The sequence below is a fragment of the Girardinichthys multiradiatus genome, chromosome 11 (assembly GCF_021462225.1).
Source record: "Girardinichthys multiradiatus isolate DD_20200921_A chromosome 11, DD_fGirMul_XY1, whole genome shotgun sequence".
Lineage (NCBI taxonomy): Eukaryota > Metazoa > Chordata > Actinopteri > Cyprinodontiformes > Goodeidae > Girardinichthys > Girardinichthys multiradiatus.
In genome coordinates this window covers 361,774-382,668 of record NC_061804.1, presented here as the reverse complement: position 1 = coordinate 382,668, position 20,895 = coordinate 361,774, and the positions used below count along the sequence as shown (strand labels likewise).

Sequence of the window (20,895 nt, the reverse complement as noted above, 5' to 3'; positions counted from 1 at the left end):
AAATTAAGAAGTTATTCATGCAGGATATATTTGTAAATCAGAATGATGTTATTTATTGGGGGGGGGGAGGGGGGGGGGGTGTCATATTGACTTGCTCAGATTTTTGGGGGGTTCATAACCCCCCTAACCCCCCCACAAATTACGCCCTTGCTGGTCAGCAGTAAATCAGACTGTGGTTCATTTTTGTCCAGGTTAGCTTTAATGAAATGTTTGTGTTTAATTAATACAACATGAGACTGGATTCAGCGGAGAACACATGCAGGTCAGTGGTAGAAACACAAGTGACTGCATCTATCATGAAACATTCATTTTTGTAGAAGTGGGAAATCACAGCAGATCATCTTCTGACATCTCAGACCAGAAGCCTTGTGGACCCCCCATCCCCCCAACCCTTTGATATAGTTCACCCCGAGTCCAGAACTACTGAAGCTACACTGGGACACAACAAATGACTAGAAGTCATCTGATATTATCTGAGCTGCTCAATTTCATCACAGCTTCTGAGAACCCTGCTTCAGTTACCTTCGCTGTCATGCCCGACCCCTCATGGGTAGTGGGTTTGGTTGTGTATGAATGCAGCAGAACCCCATTTATTTAGTTAAGTTTAGTTAGGTTGGGTTTAGTGTGAGGGTTAGGCACAAATGGAGTTGCTAAAAGTGAATACAAACTTGCCCTTGTGTGTGTGTGTGTGTGTGTGTGTGTGTGTGTGTGTTGGATTAGGCTCACTTCCTGCCAGAGGACAGACAGGGTGGGCGAGTGAATTGAAAACAGACCTCCTCTCTCTCTTTCGTCTGCACCAGAGTCAGACTGAAGAGGAGCGTTGAGGAAGAGGAGCTGAAACACTGACTGAGACGAAGAACTGGCAGAAAACAGAGCAGAAGGAGCAGAAGGAGAAAAGAGGAGCACAAAATCATCTGAAGGTTTGAATAAACTAAATCTTTTCTTTGTTTAACTTCAACTGATTCTGCAGTTCTAAGGATCAGTTCTACTCACTGAGGTTCTACAGGTCCAGGCAGAGGTACTGCAGGTTCTACTGCGGGTAAACGCCTGGGTTCTGCTAAATAAACAGTGAGAGTCTCTCTGCATTTCAGCTCAATGAGGTCACTCTTCCACAGAGTCCAGAAGTTTGGGAGAAAAAAATCCCTCTGTGGAAAATCTCTGAGTGGAAACTGTGTGAGCAAAACTCAGAAGTTATGTTAGTTATCATTGAATTTATTTATATAGCGCCAATTCACAACACGTCGTCTCAAGGTTCTTCACAAAAGTCAGGTTCATACATTCAAATTAATCCTAATCATTGAACAGTTCAGTCAGATTCAGTTATTTATTCAAATTGGATAAAAAGTTTTTCTATCTAAGGAAATCCAACAGATTGCATCCAGTCAGTGACTTGCAGCATTCACTCCTCCTGGATGAGCATGTAGAGACAGTGGACAGTCACTGGGGTTGACTTTGCAGCAATCCCTCATACTGAGCATGCATGTAGCGACAGTGGAGAGGAAAAACTCCCTTTTAACAGGAAGAAACCTCCAGCAGAACCAGAACCAGGCTCAGTGTGAGCGGCCATCTGCCACGACCGACTGGAGGTTTGAGAGAACAGAGCAGAGACACAAAGAGAACAAAGAAGCACTGATCCAGGAGTACTTTCTATGGGAAGGAAAAGTAAATGTTAATGGATGTAGCTCCTTTAGTCCTTTCATCTAGAAAGAAAGAACAGATAAACTCTGAGCCAGTTTTCAAGGTTAGAGTCTGAAAGAGCACATAGAGTTAGTCACAGTAGAAGCTCAGTCAGTAGCTATGTCTAGGAGAGAGAAAGGGTTTAACACTAAAAGACAGGGCCATGTGGATCATCTGTAGAGGGTAAGCAATAAGTTGTTGCCACCAGAAGCTCGGACGATTCCCCTCTCCAGAAAGGTGTCACAGGTAGACACAGAGTCAGGCCAGGTGTAGCTTCTAGGAAGAGAAAAGAGAGAACATAAAGTTAAAAGCTGAAATAAGAGCAAATAATGCAAAATTGGAGAGTAGTATGAGAATGTAGCGAAGAGGGTGAAAGTGGTCATTATGTCCTCCAGCAGCCTAAGCCTATAGCAGCATAACTACAGAGATAGCTCAGGATAACCTAAGCCACTCTAACTATAAGCTTTATCAAAAAGGAAAGTTTTAAGCCTAGCCTTAAAAGTAGACAGGGTGTCTGCCTCACGGACTAAAACTGGGAGCTGGTTCCACAGGAGAGGAGCCTGATAACTAAAGGATCTGCCTCCCATTCTACTTCTAGAGACTCTAGGAACCACCAGTAAACCTGCAGTCTGAGAACAAAGTGCTCTGTTAGGAACATATGGACCAATCAGATCTCTGATGTATGATGGAGCTAGATCATTAAGGGCTTTATATGTGAGGAGGAGAATTTTAAATTCTATTCTGGATTTAACAAGGAGCCAATGAAGGGAAGCTAAAATAGGAGAAATATGATCTCTCTTTTTAATTTTCATCAGAACTCTTGCTGCAGCATTTTGAATCAGCTGAAGGCTTTTAACTGCATTTTGTGGACATCCTGATAGTAAAGAATTACAATAGTCCAGCCTTGAAGTAACAAATGCATGGACTAGTTTTTCAGCGTCACTCCTGGACAGGATATTTCTAATTTTGGCAATGTTCCAGAGATGAAAGAAGGAAATCCTAGAAACCTGTTTAATATGGGATTTAAATGACATGTCCTAGTCAAAAATAACACCAAGGTTTTTTACTTTATTACCGGAGGTCAATTTAATGCCATCCAGGTTAAGTGATTGACTAAGCAGTTTCTTTTTTAAAGACTCCGGTCCAAAGACGACAACTTCTGTCTTGTCTGAATTTAGAAGCAAAACATTTAAAGTCATCCAAGTTTTTATATCTTCAAGACATGCTTGTAGTCTATCTAACTGGTTGGGTTCATCAGGATTTATGGATAAGTAAAGCTAAGTATAATCAGCGTAACAGTGAAAATGTATCCTATGCTGCCTGATAATTTGACCTATTGGAAGCATATATATAGTAAAGAGAATTGGCCCAAGTACTGAACCCTGTGGTACTCCACAATTAACCCTGGAGTTTAAAGATGATTTATCATTTACATGAACAAACTGGAATCTGTCAGACAGATAAGATTTAAACCAGCCTAGCACTGTTCCCCTGATCCCTACAGCATATTCCAGCCTTTCTAAGAGAATATTATGGTCGACTGGATCAAATGCAGCACTGAGATCTAACAGAACCAGAACAGACACAAGTCCATTATCTGAGGCCATAATAATATCATTAGTGACTTTCAGCAGAGCTGTTTCAGTGCTATGATGAGCTCTGAAACCTGACTGAAACTCTTCAAACAGGTCATTGCTGTATAAATGTTCACACATTTTATTAGCAACTATTTTCTCAAGAATTTTAGATAAGAATGGAAGATTGGATATAGGTCTGTAATTTATTAAGTCATCTCAATCAAGTGAAGGTTTCTTAAGTAAAGGTTTAATTATAGCTAACTTAAAAGCCTGTGGTTCTGATCCATTTACTAAAGATAGATTAATCATATCTAAAATGGGGCTGGTAATCAGAGGGAACACTTCCTTAAATAATTTGGTTGGGATTGGGTCTAACATACAAGTTGAAGGTTTAGATGAAGCTAATATTTCTGATAACTCAGGAAGCTTCACAGGATCAAAACAAGTTCAACAAATCAGGTTCTACATTTATTTCCAATGTTATCTCACTTGCTGAGGATGAAGTAATCATCTTCAGGAGTATGTCAAAGATTTTATTTTTAATAGAATCAATTTTATTTAAGAAGAATCCCATAAAGTCATGACTGCTGAGAGCTAAGGGAATGGATGGCTCAACAGAGCTATGACTCTGTGTAAGTTTAGCAACTGTACTAAAGAGAAACCTATGATTATTCTTGTTCTCTTCTATTAATGATGAGAAATAAGCTGTTCTAGCTTGGTGAAGTGTCTTTTTATACAACAGTAGGCTATTTTTCCAGATTAAGTAGGAATCCTCTAGGTGTGTAGAGCGCCATTTTCTCTCCAATTTTCTAACATTGTGCTTTAAAGTACGCAGCTCTGAATTAAACCAAGGAGCTAGCCTCCTATGAATAATTACCATGTTTTTCAAGGGGGCTGCATTGTCTAATGCATCACGCAATGATGAAGTAACACTATGAACAAAAGAATCAATTTGTGAAGGGCAGAAACAGAATTATTGCCCTCCACTGTGTTTTTCAGTGATAATGAGGAAATTAAAAAGTGGAACATATTCTTTAAAGGTTGTTACAGCATTGTCTGATAATGATCTATTATAATGAAATTTTCTTTCAGGTGTGGAGTACTCGGTTAAATTAAACTCAAAGGTTATTAAGAAATGGTCAGACAGGACAGGGTTATGAGAAAATATTGTTATGTCTTTACACTCAGTGCCATATGTCAGCACAAGGTCCAGAGAATGAAGACAAAGGTGGGTAGGTTTGTTAATGTTTTGAGCAAATCCAATTGAGTCTAAGATAGCATTAAATGCTATATTTAGGCTATCACTTTCAATGTCAACATGAATGTTAAAATCCCCCACTATAATAACCTTATCTGTATTTAGAATTAGAATCAGAATCAGAAAAGCTTTATTGCCAAGTACGTTTTTGGACATACAAGGAATTTGTTTTGGCGTAGTCGGTGCAATACAGTACAAATTAAACAGTATAAACATATCTACAATATAATATAAATATATGTGCACAGTTTTAAGTGAGTGAGAGTAAATGTAGAGCAGTATAAGATGCAAGAGCAATACAACAGTGCAGGTGATCATTGTGCAAGTATGGCAGTGCAAGTAAAGCAGGAGTCCAAGCTAAGCGTTAATGTAACGCGTAGAGTTACAGGTTACAGGTGTCCTGTCAGCAAAAAAGGGGGGGTGTGGGGGAAAGGGAGAGTGTCAGGGTGGTTTCTGGGCTTTGTTAGCCAGGCTGGTGGCAGATGGGAAAAAACTGTTCTTGTGGCGTGAGGTTTTGGTCCGGATGGACCGCAGCCTCCTGCCAGAGGGGAGAGTCTCAAAGAGTCTGTGACCGGGGTGGGAGGGATCAGCCAGAATTTTCCCTGCCCGCTTCAGGGTCCTGGAGGTGTACAGTTCCTTGAGCGACAGTAGACTGCAGCCAATCACCTTCTCAGCAGACCGAATGACACGCTGCAGCCTGCCCTTATCCTTGGCTGTAGCAGCGGCGTACCAGATGGTGATGGAGGAGGTGAGGATGGACTCAATGATGGCTGTGTAGAAGTGCACCATCATAGTCTTTGGCAGGTTGAATTTCTTCAGCTGCCGCAGGAAGAACATCCTCTGCTGGGCTTTCTTGATGAGGGAGCTGATGTTTGGCTCCCACTTGAGATCCTGGGAGATGATGGTTCCCAGGAAGCGGAAAGATTCCACAGTGTCAATTGTGGAGTCACAGAGGGTGATGGGGGCAGGTGGTGCTGGGTTCTGCCTGAAGTTCACAACCATCTCCACTGTCTTTAGAGCGTTGAGCTCAAGGTTGTTCTGGCTGCACCAGTCCAACAGATGGTCCACCTCCCATCTGTACGCGGACTTGTCACCATCAGAGATGAGTCCGATCAGGGTGGTGTCGTCCGCAAACTTCAGAAGCTTGACAGACTGGTGATTGGAGGTGCAGCTGTTGGTGTACAGGGAGAAGAGCAGAGGAGAGAGAACACAGCCTTGGGGGGAACCGGTGCTGATGGTCAGGGAGTCAGAGACGTGCTTCCCCAGACTCACGCGCTGCTTCCTGTCAGACAGGAAGTCAGTGATCCACCTGCAGGTGGAGTCGGGCACACTCAGCTGGGAGAGCTTCTCCTGTAGCAGAACTGGGACGATGGTGTTGAAGGCAGAGCTGAAATCCACAAAGAGTATCCTGGCGTAGGTTCCTGTGGAGTCCAGGTGCCGGAGGATGAAGTGAAGGGCTAGGTTGACTGCATCATCTACAGACCTGTTGGCTCTGTAGGCAAACTGCAGGGGGTCCAGGAGGGGGTCGGTGATGTCTTTTAGGTGTGAGAGCACAAAGCGCTCAAAGGACTTCATCACCACAGAGGTCAGGGCGACGGGTCTGAAGTCATTAAGCCCTGTGGTCCTTGGCTTCTTGGGAACAGGGACGATGGTGGAGGACTTGAAGCAGGCTGGCACATGACATGTCTCCAGTGAGGTGTTAAAAATATCTGTGAAGACTGGAGACAGCTGATCAGCGCAGTGCTTCAGGCTGGCTGGTGAGACAGAATCCGGACCAGCAGCTTTCCGGGGTTTCTGTCTCCTGAAGAGTTTGTTGACGTCCCTCTCCTGGATGGAAAGAGCCGTCCTCGGCGTGGGTAGGGGGCTGGTGGGGGGGAACTTCAGGTTGGGGGTTGGAGGTGCCAAGGCCCCTCTTGAGGTTGGGGAGGTGGGGGTGGTGGATTGTGGCTGCAGCTGTTGGGGGGCGTCGTGGGGGATGGTTGCAGGACTAAATCAGATAAAAGGTCTGAAAACTGATCTAAAAATTGAGAGTAAGGGCCTGGTGGACGGTACAAAACAACAAACAGAAGTGGTTTTAGTGCTTTGCAATTTGGATGAGGAAAACTAAGGATTAAATATTCAAAAGAGTTGTAGCTATTGATTGGTCTGGGGCTAATCAATAAATCAGACTGAAAGATGGTTGCTACTCCTCCTCCTCGCCCAGTAATTCGAGGAATGTGAAAATTTAAATAATTAGTAGGAGTTGACTCATTTATAGTAAAATAATCCTCTTGCTGCAGCCAGGTTTCTGTGAGGCAAAATAAATCAATCTGATTGTCACAAATCAATTTACTAACTAACAAAGTCTTCAGTAGGCCACATTAAATAATTTTATTTTTCTGTTCAGTCTGAGTTGTTAATTTCTATGAGATTTTTATGGCTTCCTCCTTTTATTAGTTTTTATTCTATTCAATTTTGGCCGTGGGCGAGACACAGTCTTAATAGGGTAATGGGTGGGTAGCAGTACAGAAGCTGCAGAGAGGAGTGTTAAACTACGACCCTGCTTCCTGGTCTGAACCCTGGGTTTTCAGAGTTTTAAAGAACTAATAAATTCGGCCAGATTCCTAGAAAGAAGAGATGCTCCATCCAAAGTGGGATGGATGCCGTCTCTCCGCATCAGACCAGGTTTTCCCCAAAATGTTCGCCAGTTATCAATGTAACCCACATTGTTTTCTGGACACCATCTAGACAGCCAGTGGTTGAATGACAGCATGCGGCTAAACATGTCGTCACTGGTCCGATCAGGGAGGAGACCAGAGAAAATTACAGCGTCCAACTGAATAAACTAAATCTTTTCTTTATCACAAATGTTCTGATCCGATTACGTTCCAATCTTTTGCTAAAACGTAAGAAAGGTCAGGAAGAAAATCCAAGGAAGCTTCAACATGAAGAAGAACAGATCTGATCCCAGATCAGCAGCCAGTGGTACTGATACTGTAATCATAACCCTAAACATGACAGAACCTTCAGGTTCCTGAGGACAGAACCAAAACTGGATTGAAGGATTTTAATGGGATGATGGACTCACAGGTCTAAAACTACCTGGACCTGGACCTGGACCTGAACCCGAACCCGAACCTGAACTTGGACCTGACCTAGACCTGGACCTGGAACTGAACTGGAACCCAGACCTGAATCTGAACCTAAACCTGGACCTGAACCTGGAGCTGGAACTGAACCTGGACCTGGAACTGAATCTGAATCTGAATCTGAACCTGAATTTGAATTAGAATTTGAACCTGAACCTGAATCTGAACGTCATATGATGGAGCTGTTCGAGATTCGGGGTCTCCACATCGCCTGCTCAGTTTGTTTAACAGGTCACCAACCAGAGTTCAGGTGAGCTGACTTTACTTAGAAGATGGAATAACGAAGATCAATACGATTCCAGGTCCTTCAAGATGAGAGTATGAGGCAGAACTTAGAGAATCCAGATGGAACCAGCTGGTGCTGTAAGCATGCTAAAAGCAAGAGATCCCCAACATGCTGCTGAACCCAAACAGTCACATGACCCCAAACCTGTTACATCATTGTTAGCATACCTTCCTGTGTCATTAGGTACAAACAGTCTGAGAGCTGCTGATGTTCTCCTGGTTCTCAGAGTCTGACCTTCTGTTCTCTAACAGTCAGTCTGGATCTGATCAAGATTTCTGTCTGCAGGTCAGAGGTCACCTGTCCATCAGTCTCAGCCAATCAGGAGGCAGATAGCAGATCACATGGGGCATTGACAGACAGGTAAGTGTGACATCACTACTGCTTTGTGATTGGCTGTTGAGTCTAATCTGCTGATGACATGTCTGCTTCCTGATTACTAATTGGTTAGTGGCCAGATGGTTCCAATCCTGAGATGTTTAACAGGTTCCAGACTGAAGGTCAGGAAGGTCAGGTCTCACCTGGAAACATCTGTAACTGCTGAGCATGATCTGTGAACGAAGATTAGGCTGGTGTTTATTAGAGTCATCATCACAATCCCACCATGATTTCATATGACAGGTCAGAGGTTAAAGATAATGAAAAACTGTTCAGATTAGGGCAGATCAGATTAGAACAGGTCCCATTATCCCCATCGCCTGAACATCACTCCGTGTGTGTGTGTGTGTGTGTGTGTGTGTGTGTCACAGTGTTCAGGGCATCATCATTACCTGACTAAGGTTACAGAGGTAGCTCTCAACTTTGACAGCTCATATGATGACAATGAAGAACAGCTTCAACATCTAAGTTTGTCTGGGAGGAACATTACTGCTATAGGTGCTTCTGTCAGGGCTGATGTTCCTGTGACCTACAGCTGACAATCTGGAATGTATCCACATCTCACAGTCACCTTTAGCCATCTGAAAGGCCCTCATGGCCCATGATGGTCCAGCCTGATGCAGGTTTTAGTGTCTGAGAAGCAACAGCTTTTTGGGTGTGCTTGGGATGCCGTGATGGTGGAAAAAACAGGGAGATGGAAGGAAAATGTTGATCAATCTTTGATCTGTTCAGAATAATATCCTTGTCTCTTGTACAAAGACTATTGTGTTAACCAGCTGTGACCTCTGACCTGCATCCTGCAGCATAACCAGTTGTTCCAACGGACTGTTGGAACAGATCTGTCTCAGATCCAAGAGATCAGGAGCAGAAGATACTGGCTGGAAATGAAGTAGAAGCTGTAACACTGCAACTTTAGGAAGACCTCCACTAGTTTAAAAAAAAAATGACATGAAGCGTCTCATGTTGGGGCCCTGCTGCTTGTGATTAGGCCCTATGAGGTCTGTCGGCCCCTCAGGGCCCTCAGGGAGATTTGTTTCAGCAGTTTTGCTTACTTGTCTCTATTCTGAGAGCAGCCTCAACAGGTTAAAGCTGTGGGTCAGCTGTGCAGACTCATACATCTCCAGGGAACCTGAGAAGGAGGAACGTATGATGAAAATGGTCACCTGATCACCGACATCAGAGCACATCCTGCTGCAGCTCCGTGATTGGCTGGAAGCGGCTCTGCTCGCTCTTCTCTCTGCAGCCCACAGGAAATACCTTCCTGTTTATTTTCTTCTTCTGTGGTTGACTTGCATTCCTGTTTCACTCAGACTCAGCTGTGATTGGCTGAGCCTCCATGAGGACGAGCTCTAATTGGACGTCTGAACACACACAGTCACACAGTGAGGAATTTGTTCCCGTCTGTTTGAAGCATCAGTTTGAAGAAGCTTAACTGGTTTAACAGACGCTCTCTGTTTCTCTTCAGCTGAAGCAAAACAAACACCAGAACCAGAAGTTGAGTCAGAACCTGGACCTTTTTCCTGGAGCAGTAGAGGAGTATCATCTGAAAAGAGTGCTGTGGAAAAATGTGTTTTTACCAAGACAGAGACTAATGATTGTCACTCAGAATCAGCTTTAATAAAGTTATTAGAGAATAATCTTACATCATTGGACTCAGCAATGACCCAAATCATTCTGACCAGGCAAAGCTAAAGTTCTCCTTATATCAGCTTTAGCAGCTTTCAAGGTAATTCTCATGCGACCCAGACTCTCTGGGGAGGGAGACGAGGTGAAACCTGTTGTAATTCTCTCCTAGACATGTTGAGAATGGAAATTGAACCTTTCACAGTGAGGCATACATGTTATGTCATGAAGGTGCTCTGGAGGAGGCTGAGGAGCATCTCTCTAGGACTAAACAGAACCATCTGTCCTGACCCTTGCCATAGATCAGGTCTGCAACAGAACAACACAGAATACTTTTATCAGGTCCTGCAGAGTATCAGGTCACCAGGGAATAAACCAGGGAATTTGAGCAAGGCACTAAAATATTTTCATCAACACAGAGATCGAATATTTCCAGACTTATTCTCAGCAGAATCACCAGGATCTCGACAGGGAGACCTGTTAGTTAAACCCCTAAAACAGACTTGTTGACATGTTACCAAACCTATTAGAATCAGAATCAGCTTTGTTGCCAAGTTTGAACACACAAACAAGGAATTGGACTCCGGTGCACTTTGCTCTGAGTGAATTTGTTTTATTTTTTTAGTGACATCATTGTAACAGACTCATTGACATGTTAGCTGAGTGTTGGATAAAATATTTAAAGAGACTCATAAGCAGGTTACTGGACCTGTCAGTTAAAACAAAGCAACAGACTCAGTTAGTAAAATAATCTATGAATGAAATGATATTGCAGAAATCCCAATTTAATATGAATGCTCAGTCTAATTTGAATTAGCAGATGAATATTCATGACCACAGAGTTGCCCTGAGCTGCTGTGACATGCTGTGGAGACCCCTGCATGAGGGACCAGCTGAGAAGACTCCTCCATCCAGTTTCTTGCAGTGATTAACAGTTTTGAAAACTGTGATGTCGATGTGAAACAGATCCATTTTTGTAACCATAAACAGACTATTTGAGTTGGTTCTGAATCATCAGAGAAACATTCTTAGCTTTGAGTGATCGGACCTCTGAACAGCAGACTTCCTGATCTGGTTCTAACGGACTTTTATTCTGAAAATGTTTCCTGTTCACCAGAATCAGCAGCCATGAGGGCGTCCATTGGAGGAGCAACTGGAAGTGTGAACCTCCTGGACTTCCTGTTGGGTGAGTTTAAAAATAAAAAGCCTCCACTTGGCTGTTAACAAGGTGATCTTCCTGTCAGTCTGTTGGTCTGAACCCTGAGGAACTCCTTCAACCAGAGTTCATAAATTCAAACATTCAAGGTATAAAGTTCAGTCAGTCAATTCTACCTTAGCTGTTCTATGATTTATCTTCACCAACCGTCGTAATCTACAGAATGATTGACAGGAACATTGTTGGGTCTCAGAGGGGAACTCAAATTTATTTATTGGATGAATCCAGTCAGGTTCCTTCTCTGCAGCTGATTTTATTCAGAAGGTTTCTTCTACCAGCTCTCGAACAAATTCTCTACATGACCAACTTTGTCAGAATTTGGGATTTTTAACCAGAAGACATTAAAACCATCAGACTGGCTAGCGTCCAATAATTTATTTATGCAGCCATATTTATATAAATGGCTACAAATAACCCTGTCCCTCTGTGTTCAGGTGTGTTCCTGATCCATCCTGAAGGTGGTGGGACTCTGGAGCTGCTACCCTCTTCCTCAGAAGTTGTCCTTCAAACACATTCCAACTTCACAGTGGTGACTATTGCCTGAGTGTCTGTGTCTGATTTGATCTACCCGAGTGTTTCTGTAGCGCCCCCTGTCTCTGTGTCTTTAGGTGTGTTCAGGGTGGAGTCAGGTGAAGTGGCGTTTACCTCAGAACTCTGATGGAGGTCATGGGGTTCTGGTGGAGGATGAGGGCTCCAGCAGCACCCTGCAGTTCATTAACGTCACCTGGAGAAACTCTGGCAGGTATACCTGTGAGGAGCCATCTGCTGATCAGACCATGGCTGTGGATGTCTTCATACCTGGACAAGGTAACTGACCTTACCAGACAGGTGAGGAGGACGCCTCCTGGTGGATCTGATAGCTGTAACTAGCTGCATTTAGAACCAGGAGAAATGTTTTCTGTGTTAAAGAGCAGGTCTCAGCGTCTGCAGAGATCAGAACAATCCTCAGAAAGTGATTAGATCTTCAGGGTTCTGTTGTGGTTCAGAGGAGAAGTATCCACATCACATCATGATGCATTCAATGTACCCAGGAAAAAAGGGTTGGTTGTAACATGCTTGTTGCTTTGTTGTAAGCAGTGTTTTAGTCTTATAAAACACAGTAAGAATCCCAGAGAGCATCTGAATAACACCAAAAAAAGCCAGTCACAGAAAATCAGTCAGAGGATATGACTGAAGGTCTTCTGAGTCCAGCAGACCTTCAGCAGGTTCATTAGGATTTTTCTGGAAGTGATGGAGCTCGGATGGAGGTCCATCAAGGTTAAGTGAAGTCGAACATGACAGCTTTGTAATGTGGGGGAGGAGGTTTGAAAGTAGAAGCAGCTGAAGTGCAGTTTCAGATTGTGTATGAAAAAATACACAATCAATGTCTCCATAACATGTTAACAAATAACATTTAAATAAGAGATTTTGTGGAGGCCTTACTAATTTTCTTACTTTTAAGAAAAAAACTGACTAGGTTTCTGTGCAGTCTGATGTTTTTCTCTGTAATTATCCTGACAGAAGAACATAGAGTCCCATCATCCTACAGTCAGAAGAAGAGAATGTTTCCATCATCCTCATAAATCAGTTACTTTGGTGTCAGATGGACTTTTCTTGGTCTGGACATCTTCTCTGTCTGTTGAACAGGTTTACCCATCTAGCAGTGATTGACCCGAACAGGTGGTTCTGTGGTTGGAAATGTAGTTGAGAAGTATCAAGAATCTGACGTTCAGTCTGTCTGTTCTTACCTATGTTCTTGACTGCACCTGTTCCAGCTTTACCTTGGTTTCCCTCCTCAGGTCCAGAACAATGGTTTGTCTCACAGAGTACCTCCCAGGTGTACAAGCACACCGAGGAAGGTACCATCCCCTGTGTGGTGTCTGACCCAAAGCTCAACGTCTCTCTGTACGAACGACCCAGCAGAACAGCAGTTGGTAGGGTGAGATATGACCCGGCTCTGGGCTTCACGGGTCATCTGAACGACGCTGGACATGTGTGTGTGGCCGTGAGCAGAGGCGAGGAGAAGGAGTCCCAGGTGTTCTATGTCTTCACCCTCCTAGGTAAGGTCATGCTTTCTCACCTGGGATTGGCTGATTAGACAGTTCAATGAACCCACCTATATGTCTCTCACCTGTCTAATTCCCACCTGTCACTATCCTCTCTGTCTGTCTGTGTCTGCCTAACCTGTCTGTCAGATTCTAAAGGGATGGAGGTGGAGCTCTCTGTGTCCAGCCAGGTCCTAAAGCAGGGGGAGGTTCTGACCGTAAACTGCTCCGTCAGAGATGTGGACATGGTGTTCTTCTCCTGGAACTTCCCCCGCAGACAGGTAGCCAAGGCAACTTTATTTATAAAACACTTAACAGATTAACACACAAGCATTAAAACACAAATATGAGAGAAGGACAAAATATGATATGAGAAATATTAATGAGCACTCTCAAGATGGGTCAATAGTAAACAAAGTAGAGGAGTTTTCAGAGCTGACTTAATAAAGAAGAAGGTCTGATGTTCAGCAGCAGTGAGTTCCACAGCATGAGAGCTGCCACAGAAAACCTCTGTCTCCTCTGCGCTCTGGCCTCAGCACCATCAGGAGGAGCGGTCCAACTGTTAAATCTCAGAGGCTCTGATTTAAAACGAAATTTAAAATGAACAAGCAGCCAGTGCACTGAGGCTAAAACAGGAGCTTTATGCATTCTGAAGGTACAGTTAAAAGACGTGCAGCTGCCTTCTGCACCAGCTGGGGACGGGTCAGGGACGTCCGTGAGACACCGTAGTATGAAGAGTTACAGTAATGATGTGATAAAATTACACTTTCATCAGTTGTCTCAGCTGATTAAAAACCAGATTTCTTCATTGAACTGATGTGCTTTTCACCCCAAGAGTAGTGAGGCTGGTTCTTATCTACTTAGCCAGAGGGCTGAGTTCTACAAAAGACAAACCAATGGAGACCCCAGGACCAAAAAGCAAAACCTCTGTCTTTCTGTTATTAAAATGAAGAAAGTGAAGAGCTTACTTTTTCCAGACACGATGACTGCATGGAATGGGAGTCCTCTCATTTATAGGTTAAGTACCATCGACATATATCACTGGACTGGACGTCACGTGATACCACATGACACACCTGGGCCATCGCTATGCATTGGGTCAGGGCTGCTGCAGAAGGAGCGTCAGAAGAACATTAGACTGATTCTACTTAAAGTCCAATGAAATTCTGGGAGAATAATGACAGTCTGACAGTTTTACTTGAATATCATTGAGATATAATTAACATTAAATAATTCATGTATACAGAAATGCCATGAAAGTAGTACAATGTTTAAAAGGCTACAACTAAACATTTTACCTGGTTGAATAAAAATGAAATAAAGTAATATAATACAAGGATTTCAATATTCATATACAGTCATTTATTAGTGGCATTTATGAAGGGAACACAGAATCTGAAGTCTTCGAAATTTAGCAATTAACATATATGTTTTTTTCTAGATTCTGTTTATTAGCCATATTCTAAAATGTGCAATATTCTTTGTAAAAACTTTAGCGTTATTAGATTGTTTTGGCCCTTTAGGTTTCTCAAGGTGGAGCTAACCCTCCTCATGAAGCTGGTTCTGCTGGAGAGGCTATGTTAGCGTTTTACTCTTCATTGCTTTGTTTATGTCTCACCTGCTCCTTATGAACAAATATTCATTTAGAATTTGAATAAAAAGCTAACTCTGACTGCACTGTTCAATTGTTAGGATTAATTGGAATGTATGAACCTGACTGTTGTGAAGAGCCTTGAGACACCATGTGTTGTGAATTGGCGCTATAGAAATGAAACTGAATTGAATTTAATTGAATCAGAATCAGATGTATTGTCAAGTTTGTTCAGACAAACAAGTAATTTGACTCTGGTACACTTTGCTCTCAATAATGAAGAATATTTCTTATTAAATGTACATATTTACACAATTGACTTACAATAGAATATAATGGGAGATCGGTCCAAGTATGCATGGTTTTGTTCTGGAGCTCCGACTGTCAAGAGTTTATCAGAGAGACAGCTTGGAGGAAGAAACTGTCTCTGTGGCGGCTGGTTTTAGCAGACAGCGCTCTGTAGCGCCACCTGAAGGTCAAAGCCTGAACAGTTTGTGTGCAGGGTGTGTGGGGTCTGCAGAGATGCCAGTTGCCGGTCGGGGTATGTGAGGGTGATGTACTCCAAAAGTCCAGCACCATCTTCACAGTCTTGAGTGGGTTAAATTCCAGGTGGTTCTGACCACACCAGCCGATCCACCTCCTGTCTGTATGCAGACTCACCACTGTCCTGGATCAGTCCAATTAAGCCATTTGCACACTTTGTTGCACTGGCAGCCAGAGCTTCCTGATGTTTTATCCTCTTTGCTCCTCTCTGTTTGTCCTTCTGTCTCTGGATGCTGGGAGGGTTGTCTTCAGTCTGGGGGCTTCAGGCAGATATCAGTGTGAGCCTCACCAACAGCATGAATTGTTTTTTCAAAAAATCTAGCGCAACCCAAACCAAGCCTTTTTTGCTCCTGATGGCCAGTCTGCCCCTGGGCCCAGGTGAGGGAGTTACATGAACCCTGTTTTAATAAAAAAAAAAAATAAGAAGCACAGGCACAGGCTTTATTTGCGACACATGGAATGTAGGATGAATCTGAAAGCTTGACGGAAGACGAAGGCGAACCGCCAAGGGGCTGATGACAGTCTCAATCTTGTATGGTCCTATGAAATGAGGTGAAAGTTTCTGAGACATGGACTTGAGTGGCACATCACGTGCCGATAACCATACCCTTTGACCAGGCTGATACTCGGGTGCAGGTCGGCGTTTCCGGTCAGCAAAATGCTTGTTCTGATCAGCAGTTCGGTGAAGGGGCTGAATGGTTGAGTTCCAGACGGTTCTGCAGTGGCGGAAATGTTGATGGACTGATGAAACCGTGATATCCTTCTCGTCAGCAGAAAACAAAGGAGGCTAATAACCAATAGATGATTCGAAAGGAGAATGACCAGTAGCTGAAGAGATGTGTGAATTGAGCGCGTACTCGACCCAAGGTAGCTACGAGCTCCAATCTGTAGGGTTCGTGGATGTGAGGCAGCGTAAAGTGGATTCCAGTTGTTGATTTAACCTTTCTGTTTGACCGTTGGACAGAGGGTGATACCCAGAAGTTAGTGAAACCTTTGCTCCTAGGGCTAAACAAAACTGTTTCCAAACTTGAGAGATGAACTGTGGACCCTGGTCCGACAGAATGTCCTGAGGTATTCCATGTAGACGAAAGACGTGCTTGGTGAGGAGCTTTGCAGTTTGTAGAGCTGACGGACGTTTTCTGAGAGGGATTAGATGACATGATTTAAAAAAACGATGAACTATCGTGAGGACAGAAGGCATACCTGACGAGAGAGGTAATCCGGTAACAAAGTCCAGAGCTATATGAGACCATGGTCAATTAGGGATGCTGAGGGGTTGGAGAAGACCGGCCAGAGGCTGGATGCTGGATTTGTTTCTGGCACAGGCGGCACAGGCTAGAACAAAATCTTTAACATCTTTATGAATTGACGGCCACCAAAACCTTCCCTGAACGAATGCTATGGTTCTGCTCACCCCAGGATGAGCCGACAACCTAGCTGTGTGTAGCCATTCAATTAACTTAGTACGTACATGAGACTGGACATAGAGTCAGTTTGGTGGTCCTGTGCCAGGGTCAGGCTCCAGCTTTTGAGCCCTGTTAATTATGTCCTCTATTTCCCACCTGAGTGCTCCTACTGTCCAAGTAGACGGCAGAATAGGAGTAGGTTCCTTTGCCGAATCATCAGCGGAAAACTGCCTGGACAGGGAATCAGATTTAGTTTTTTTGGGGCCTGGTCTGAAAGAAATACACAAATTAAATAGAGAAAAAAAAATAAAGACCACCGAGACTGGCGTGGATTGAGTCTTTTGGATTGAGCTTGGAGGTGCCTGTCATTTTAGTGTGGGAGGTTTCATGGCTAAATAGGACCAGCCTGGTAGCCAGTCTTCATTGATTGCACATTGCACCAGTAAGAGCAGAGTGTGAAGGTTCAATTAGCAGGGTAAGAGCACAGTTTTGTTCAAAATATTGAAATGCACACAACATTATGGGTGACATACCAGAGTTCAAAAGAGGACAAATTGTTGGTGCACGTCTTGCTGACGCATCTGTGACCAAGACAGCAAGTCTTTGTGATGTATCAAGAACCACAGTATCCAGGGTAATGTCAGCATACAACCAAGAAGGACGAACCACATCCAACAGGATTAACTGTGGACGCAAGAGGAAGCTGTCTGAAAGGGATGTTTGGGTGCTAACCCGGATTGTATCCAAAAAACATAAAACCACGGCTGCCCAAATCACGGCAGAATTAAATGTGCACCTCAACTCTTCTGTTTCCACCAGAACTGTCCGTCGGGAGCTCCACAGGGTCAATATACACGGCCGGGCTGCTATAGCCAAACCTTTGGTCACTCATGCCAATGCCAAACATTGGTTTCAATGGTGCAAGGAGCGCAAATCTTGGGCTGTGGACAATGTGAAACATGTATTGTTCTCTGATGAGTCCATCTTTACTGTTTTCCCCACATCCAGGAGAGTTACGGTGTGGAGAAGCCCCAAAGAAGCATACCACCCAGACTGTTGCATGCCCAGAGTGAAGCATGGGGGTGGATCAGTGATGGTTTGGGCTGCCATATCATGGCATTCCCTTGGCCCAATACTTGTGCTAGATGGGCGTGTCACTGCCAAGGACTACCGAACCATTCTTGAGGACCATGTGCATCCAATGGTTCAAACATTGTATCCTGAAGGCGGTGCCGTGTATCAGGATGACAATGCACCAATACACACAGCAAGACTGGTGAAAGATTGGTTTGATGAACATGAAAGTGAAGTTGAACATCTCCCATGGCCTGCACAGTCACCAGATCTAAATATTATTGAGCCACTTTGGGGTGTTTTGGAGGAGCGAGTCAGGAAACGTTTTCCTCCACCAGTATGACGTAGTGACCTGGCCACTATCCTGCAAGAAGAATGGCTTAAAATCCCTCTGACCACTGTGCAGGACTTGTATATGTCATTCCCAAGACGAATTGACGCTGTATTGGCCGCAAAAGGAGGCCCTACACCATACGAATAAATTATTGTGGTCTAAAACCAGGTGTTTCAGTTTCATTGTCCAACCCCTATATTTCTATCTATCATAACGTCAGCAATTTTCTCAGGTTTAATGTGAGTCATATTATATAAAATAAGAAATAAGGAGCTCCGACCATTTTAGTGACAGATGCATGCTCATTCCGCATCAGAACAGCATTGTTTTGTTGCCATGACCCAATGCATAGTAATGGGGCCTGCCTGTGCACAACACTATAAAAGGCCTGAACTTACATGGCGCTTTATCTAGTCTGAAGACCCCAAAGCACTTTACACTACAATCAGTCATCCACCCATTCATTCACAGTGGTGAGTGACATTGTAGCCAAAGCTGCCCTGGGACAGACTGATAAGTGAGGCTGCCATACAATCGGTGCCATTGGCCCCTTTGACCACTGTCAACAGGCAAGGTGGGTGAAGTGTCTTGCCCAAAGACACAACACCTGAGACGGATGGAGCAGCAGTTCAAACTGGCAACACACAGGTTAAAGAGTGAACCCCTACCACCTATGCCACCTGAGCCTCTACCATCTATAGCAGCCAATAGGTGATGTCCAATCCAGTAATATATATTGATCGTCACCACACCTGACAGTCATCAGCATAAAAATGCACATTTATGTTTCCTAAAAATGGAGCCCAAGAACATAGCCCTGTGGGATTCCACAGTAAATAGAAACAGGAAGATTTAAAACTACCCAGGCTGACAAAGAACTTCCCAGTGCCTCGAATTCCAGAAAATACTCTAAAGGAGATATTAAAAATGTTGTGGTCCACAGTATCAAATGTAGTTAATGTAATAAAATATTGATCATTAAAAACTGTGAGCAGTTTTTAATTATGCACTGAGACATCATGCTGTAAGGTGACTTAAAAGCACATTTAATAACCTGAGGAATATTATGCACAATTAAAACGTATGAAGACAATTTTCTCCAATGTTTTCAAATGAGAAAACTCCCTGGATATTGGTCTACAATTTGGCTTTAGAGCTGGATCTAGGCTCAAAGACTGCATTATTGTGTATTCCCAGTCATTTGGAACAACCCCTGAGGACAAAGTACTGTTAATAACAGCAAGAACAGAACTCCCTACAGTAGAAATTATCTCTTTAAATCACAAAGGTGGGAGTGGGCCCACCTGAGGGCTTAGGATGATCAAGAGTCTCATTCAAACAGATGAAGGTCACCAGCTCAAACTGGTGAAAAGCAGCAGATAAGGACAGGTGAAAACATTATCTGAAGTTTTGACCAATATGTGAAGTTTGTGCCAGTTTGACAAAAATAATATTCATTTTAGACTCTTTCACAGCAGCTTAATAATGATGCCAACAGTCATTTAGGTTTTGAAATTACATTTTAAGCGTATTCTTCCACTTTCTTTTGGCTTTGTGACACTCGCATCTAATGATACAAGTTGACTTATCTAGCAACGACTAAGACCTAGCTGTAGGCAACCTTGGTTTTAATAGAGCGACAGTTGTTGTGCCATCATTTCATGATGCCACAGAAAAAAGCTACATGAAGATCTTTAGTTTAATCAGGTGTCCACCACGCTGCCCCCAGCGGGGGACCAGGGGGGCCTGGCACAGGAAAGCAGTTAACTCTGACAGAAAAGGGAGTAGAGTTTCCAACCATCTTGATAAATTTCCTGGACATTTTTTTCAGAAAACCCTAGATTACCTTACCGAGTCAAACCTTCAGTTCCAAACAGTTCAAAACTCCTACTCGTACTTGTCCTCCTTGGCTTATTCAGGACTGGGTCGCAGGGGCAGCAGTCTCAGCTAAGACGCCTAGACTTGCCTCTCCCCGAACACCTCCTCCAGATCATCTTGGGGAAGCCCGAGACATTCCCAGGCCAGCCAAGAAACATAGTTTCTCCAGCGCACCCTGGGCTGTCTCCTGGGCCTCCTCCCGGTGGGACACCTCCCAAGGAAGCCATCCAGGAGGCATCCGGAACTGGTACCCACGCCATCTTAGCTGACTCGTCTTAATGTGTAGGAGCAGCAGTTCTACTCCAAGTTCCTCTCAGATGGCCAAGCTCCTCACCCTATCACTAAGGGAGTGCCCGGCCAAGGAAGCTGGTTTCAGCCGCTTGTATCTGGGATCTCGTTATTTCGGTGATGACCCAAAGTTCATGCCCATGGGTGAGGGTAGGGACGAAGACAGACCAGGAAATCGGTAGGCCGACAGTTCAAAACACTAGAAGTAATTCTTTGGTTTCCTTTTACTTCTTTAGGGTGAAACCAAGATGTTATCTGCCTAATCCATCTGTTCCTGCCTTTCCTTCCTCAACACATTCTTCAAACAGATATTTCTTTCCAGTTTTTTGCTCTTTGAAGTTTCTCGTTGCTTATTATTGCTGTTCCATCTAAGGTCCATGGGGTATTTTGTCCCATTCTTCCTACTAAATATCTGATGGTGTCTGACAGTATGGGTTCAATCTCCTTTCTTGCTGTCCTGATCCCTCATGATTCTCTTTTGGGAACAAGTCAGGACTGCAGACACACCAGTCCAGCAGTGTACCTTTCTTTTCCTCAATCAGGGCTTTGGAATGTGGTTTTCTGTTGTTTTAGTGAAAAAAGCATGGCCATTTCTGGAAAAGATATGGTCCTAAAAG

The 20,895-nt window shown here is 43.7% G+C and overlaps 1 protein-coding gene across 1 annotated transcript in view; it reads left to right on the top strand.

Moving 5' to 3' along the window:
- The first annotated feature begins 775 nt into the window (after window positions 1–775).
- The window catches only part of LOC124876578 (platelet-derived growth factor receptor beta-like), a 50,729-nt gene continuing 30,609 nt past the window's right edge, over window positions 776–20,895 (top strand). The window contains exons 1-7 of the mRNA XM_047379479.1: window positions 776–920; window positions 8,212–8,286; window positions 11,042–11,110; window positions 11,575–11,669; window positions 11,749–11,947; window positions 12,919–13,179; window positions 13,315–13,445. Coding sequence (XP_047235435.1) covers window positions 11,053–11,110; window positions 11,575–11,669; window positions 11,749–11,947; window positions 12,919–13,179; window positions 13,315–13,445 — 744 coding nt within the window. The 5' untranslated portion in view covers window positions 776–920; window positions 8,212–8,286; window positions 11,042–11,052. The remainder of the gene's footprint in view (window positions 921–8,211; window positions 8,287–11,041; window positions 11,111–11,574; window positions 11,670–11,748; window positions 11,948–12,918; window positions 13,180–13,314; window positions 13,446–20,895) is intronic.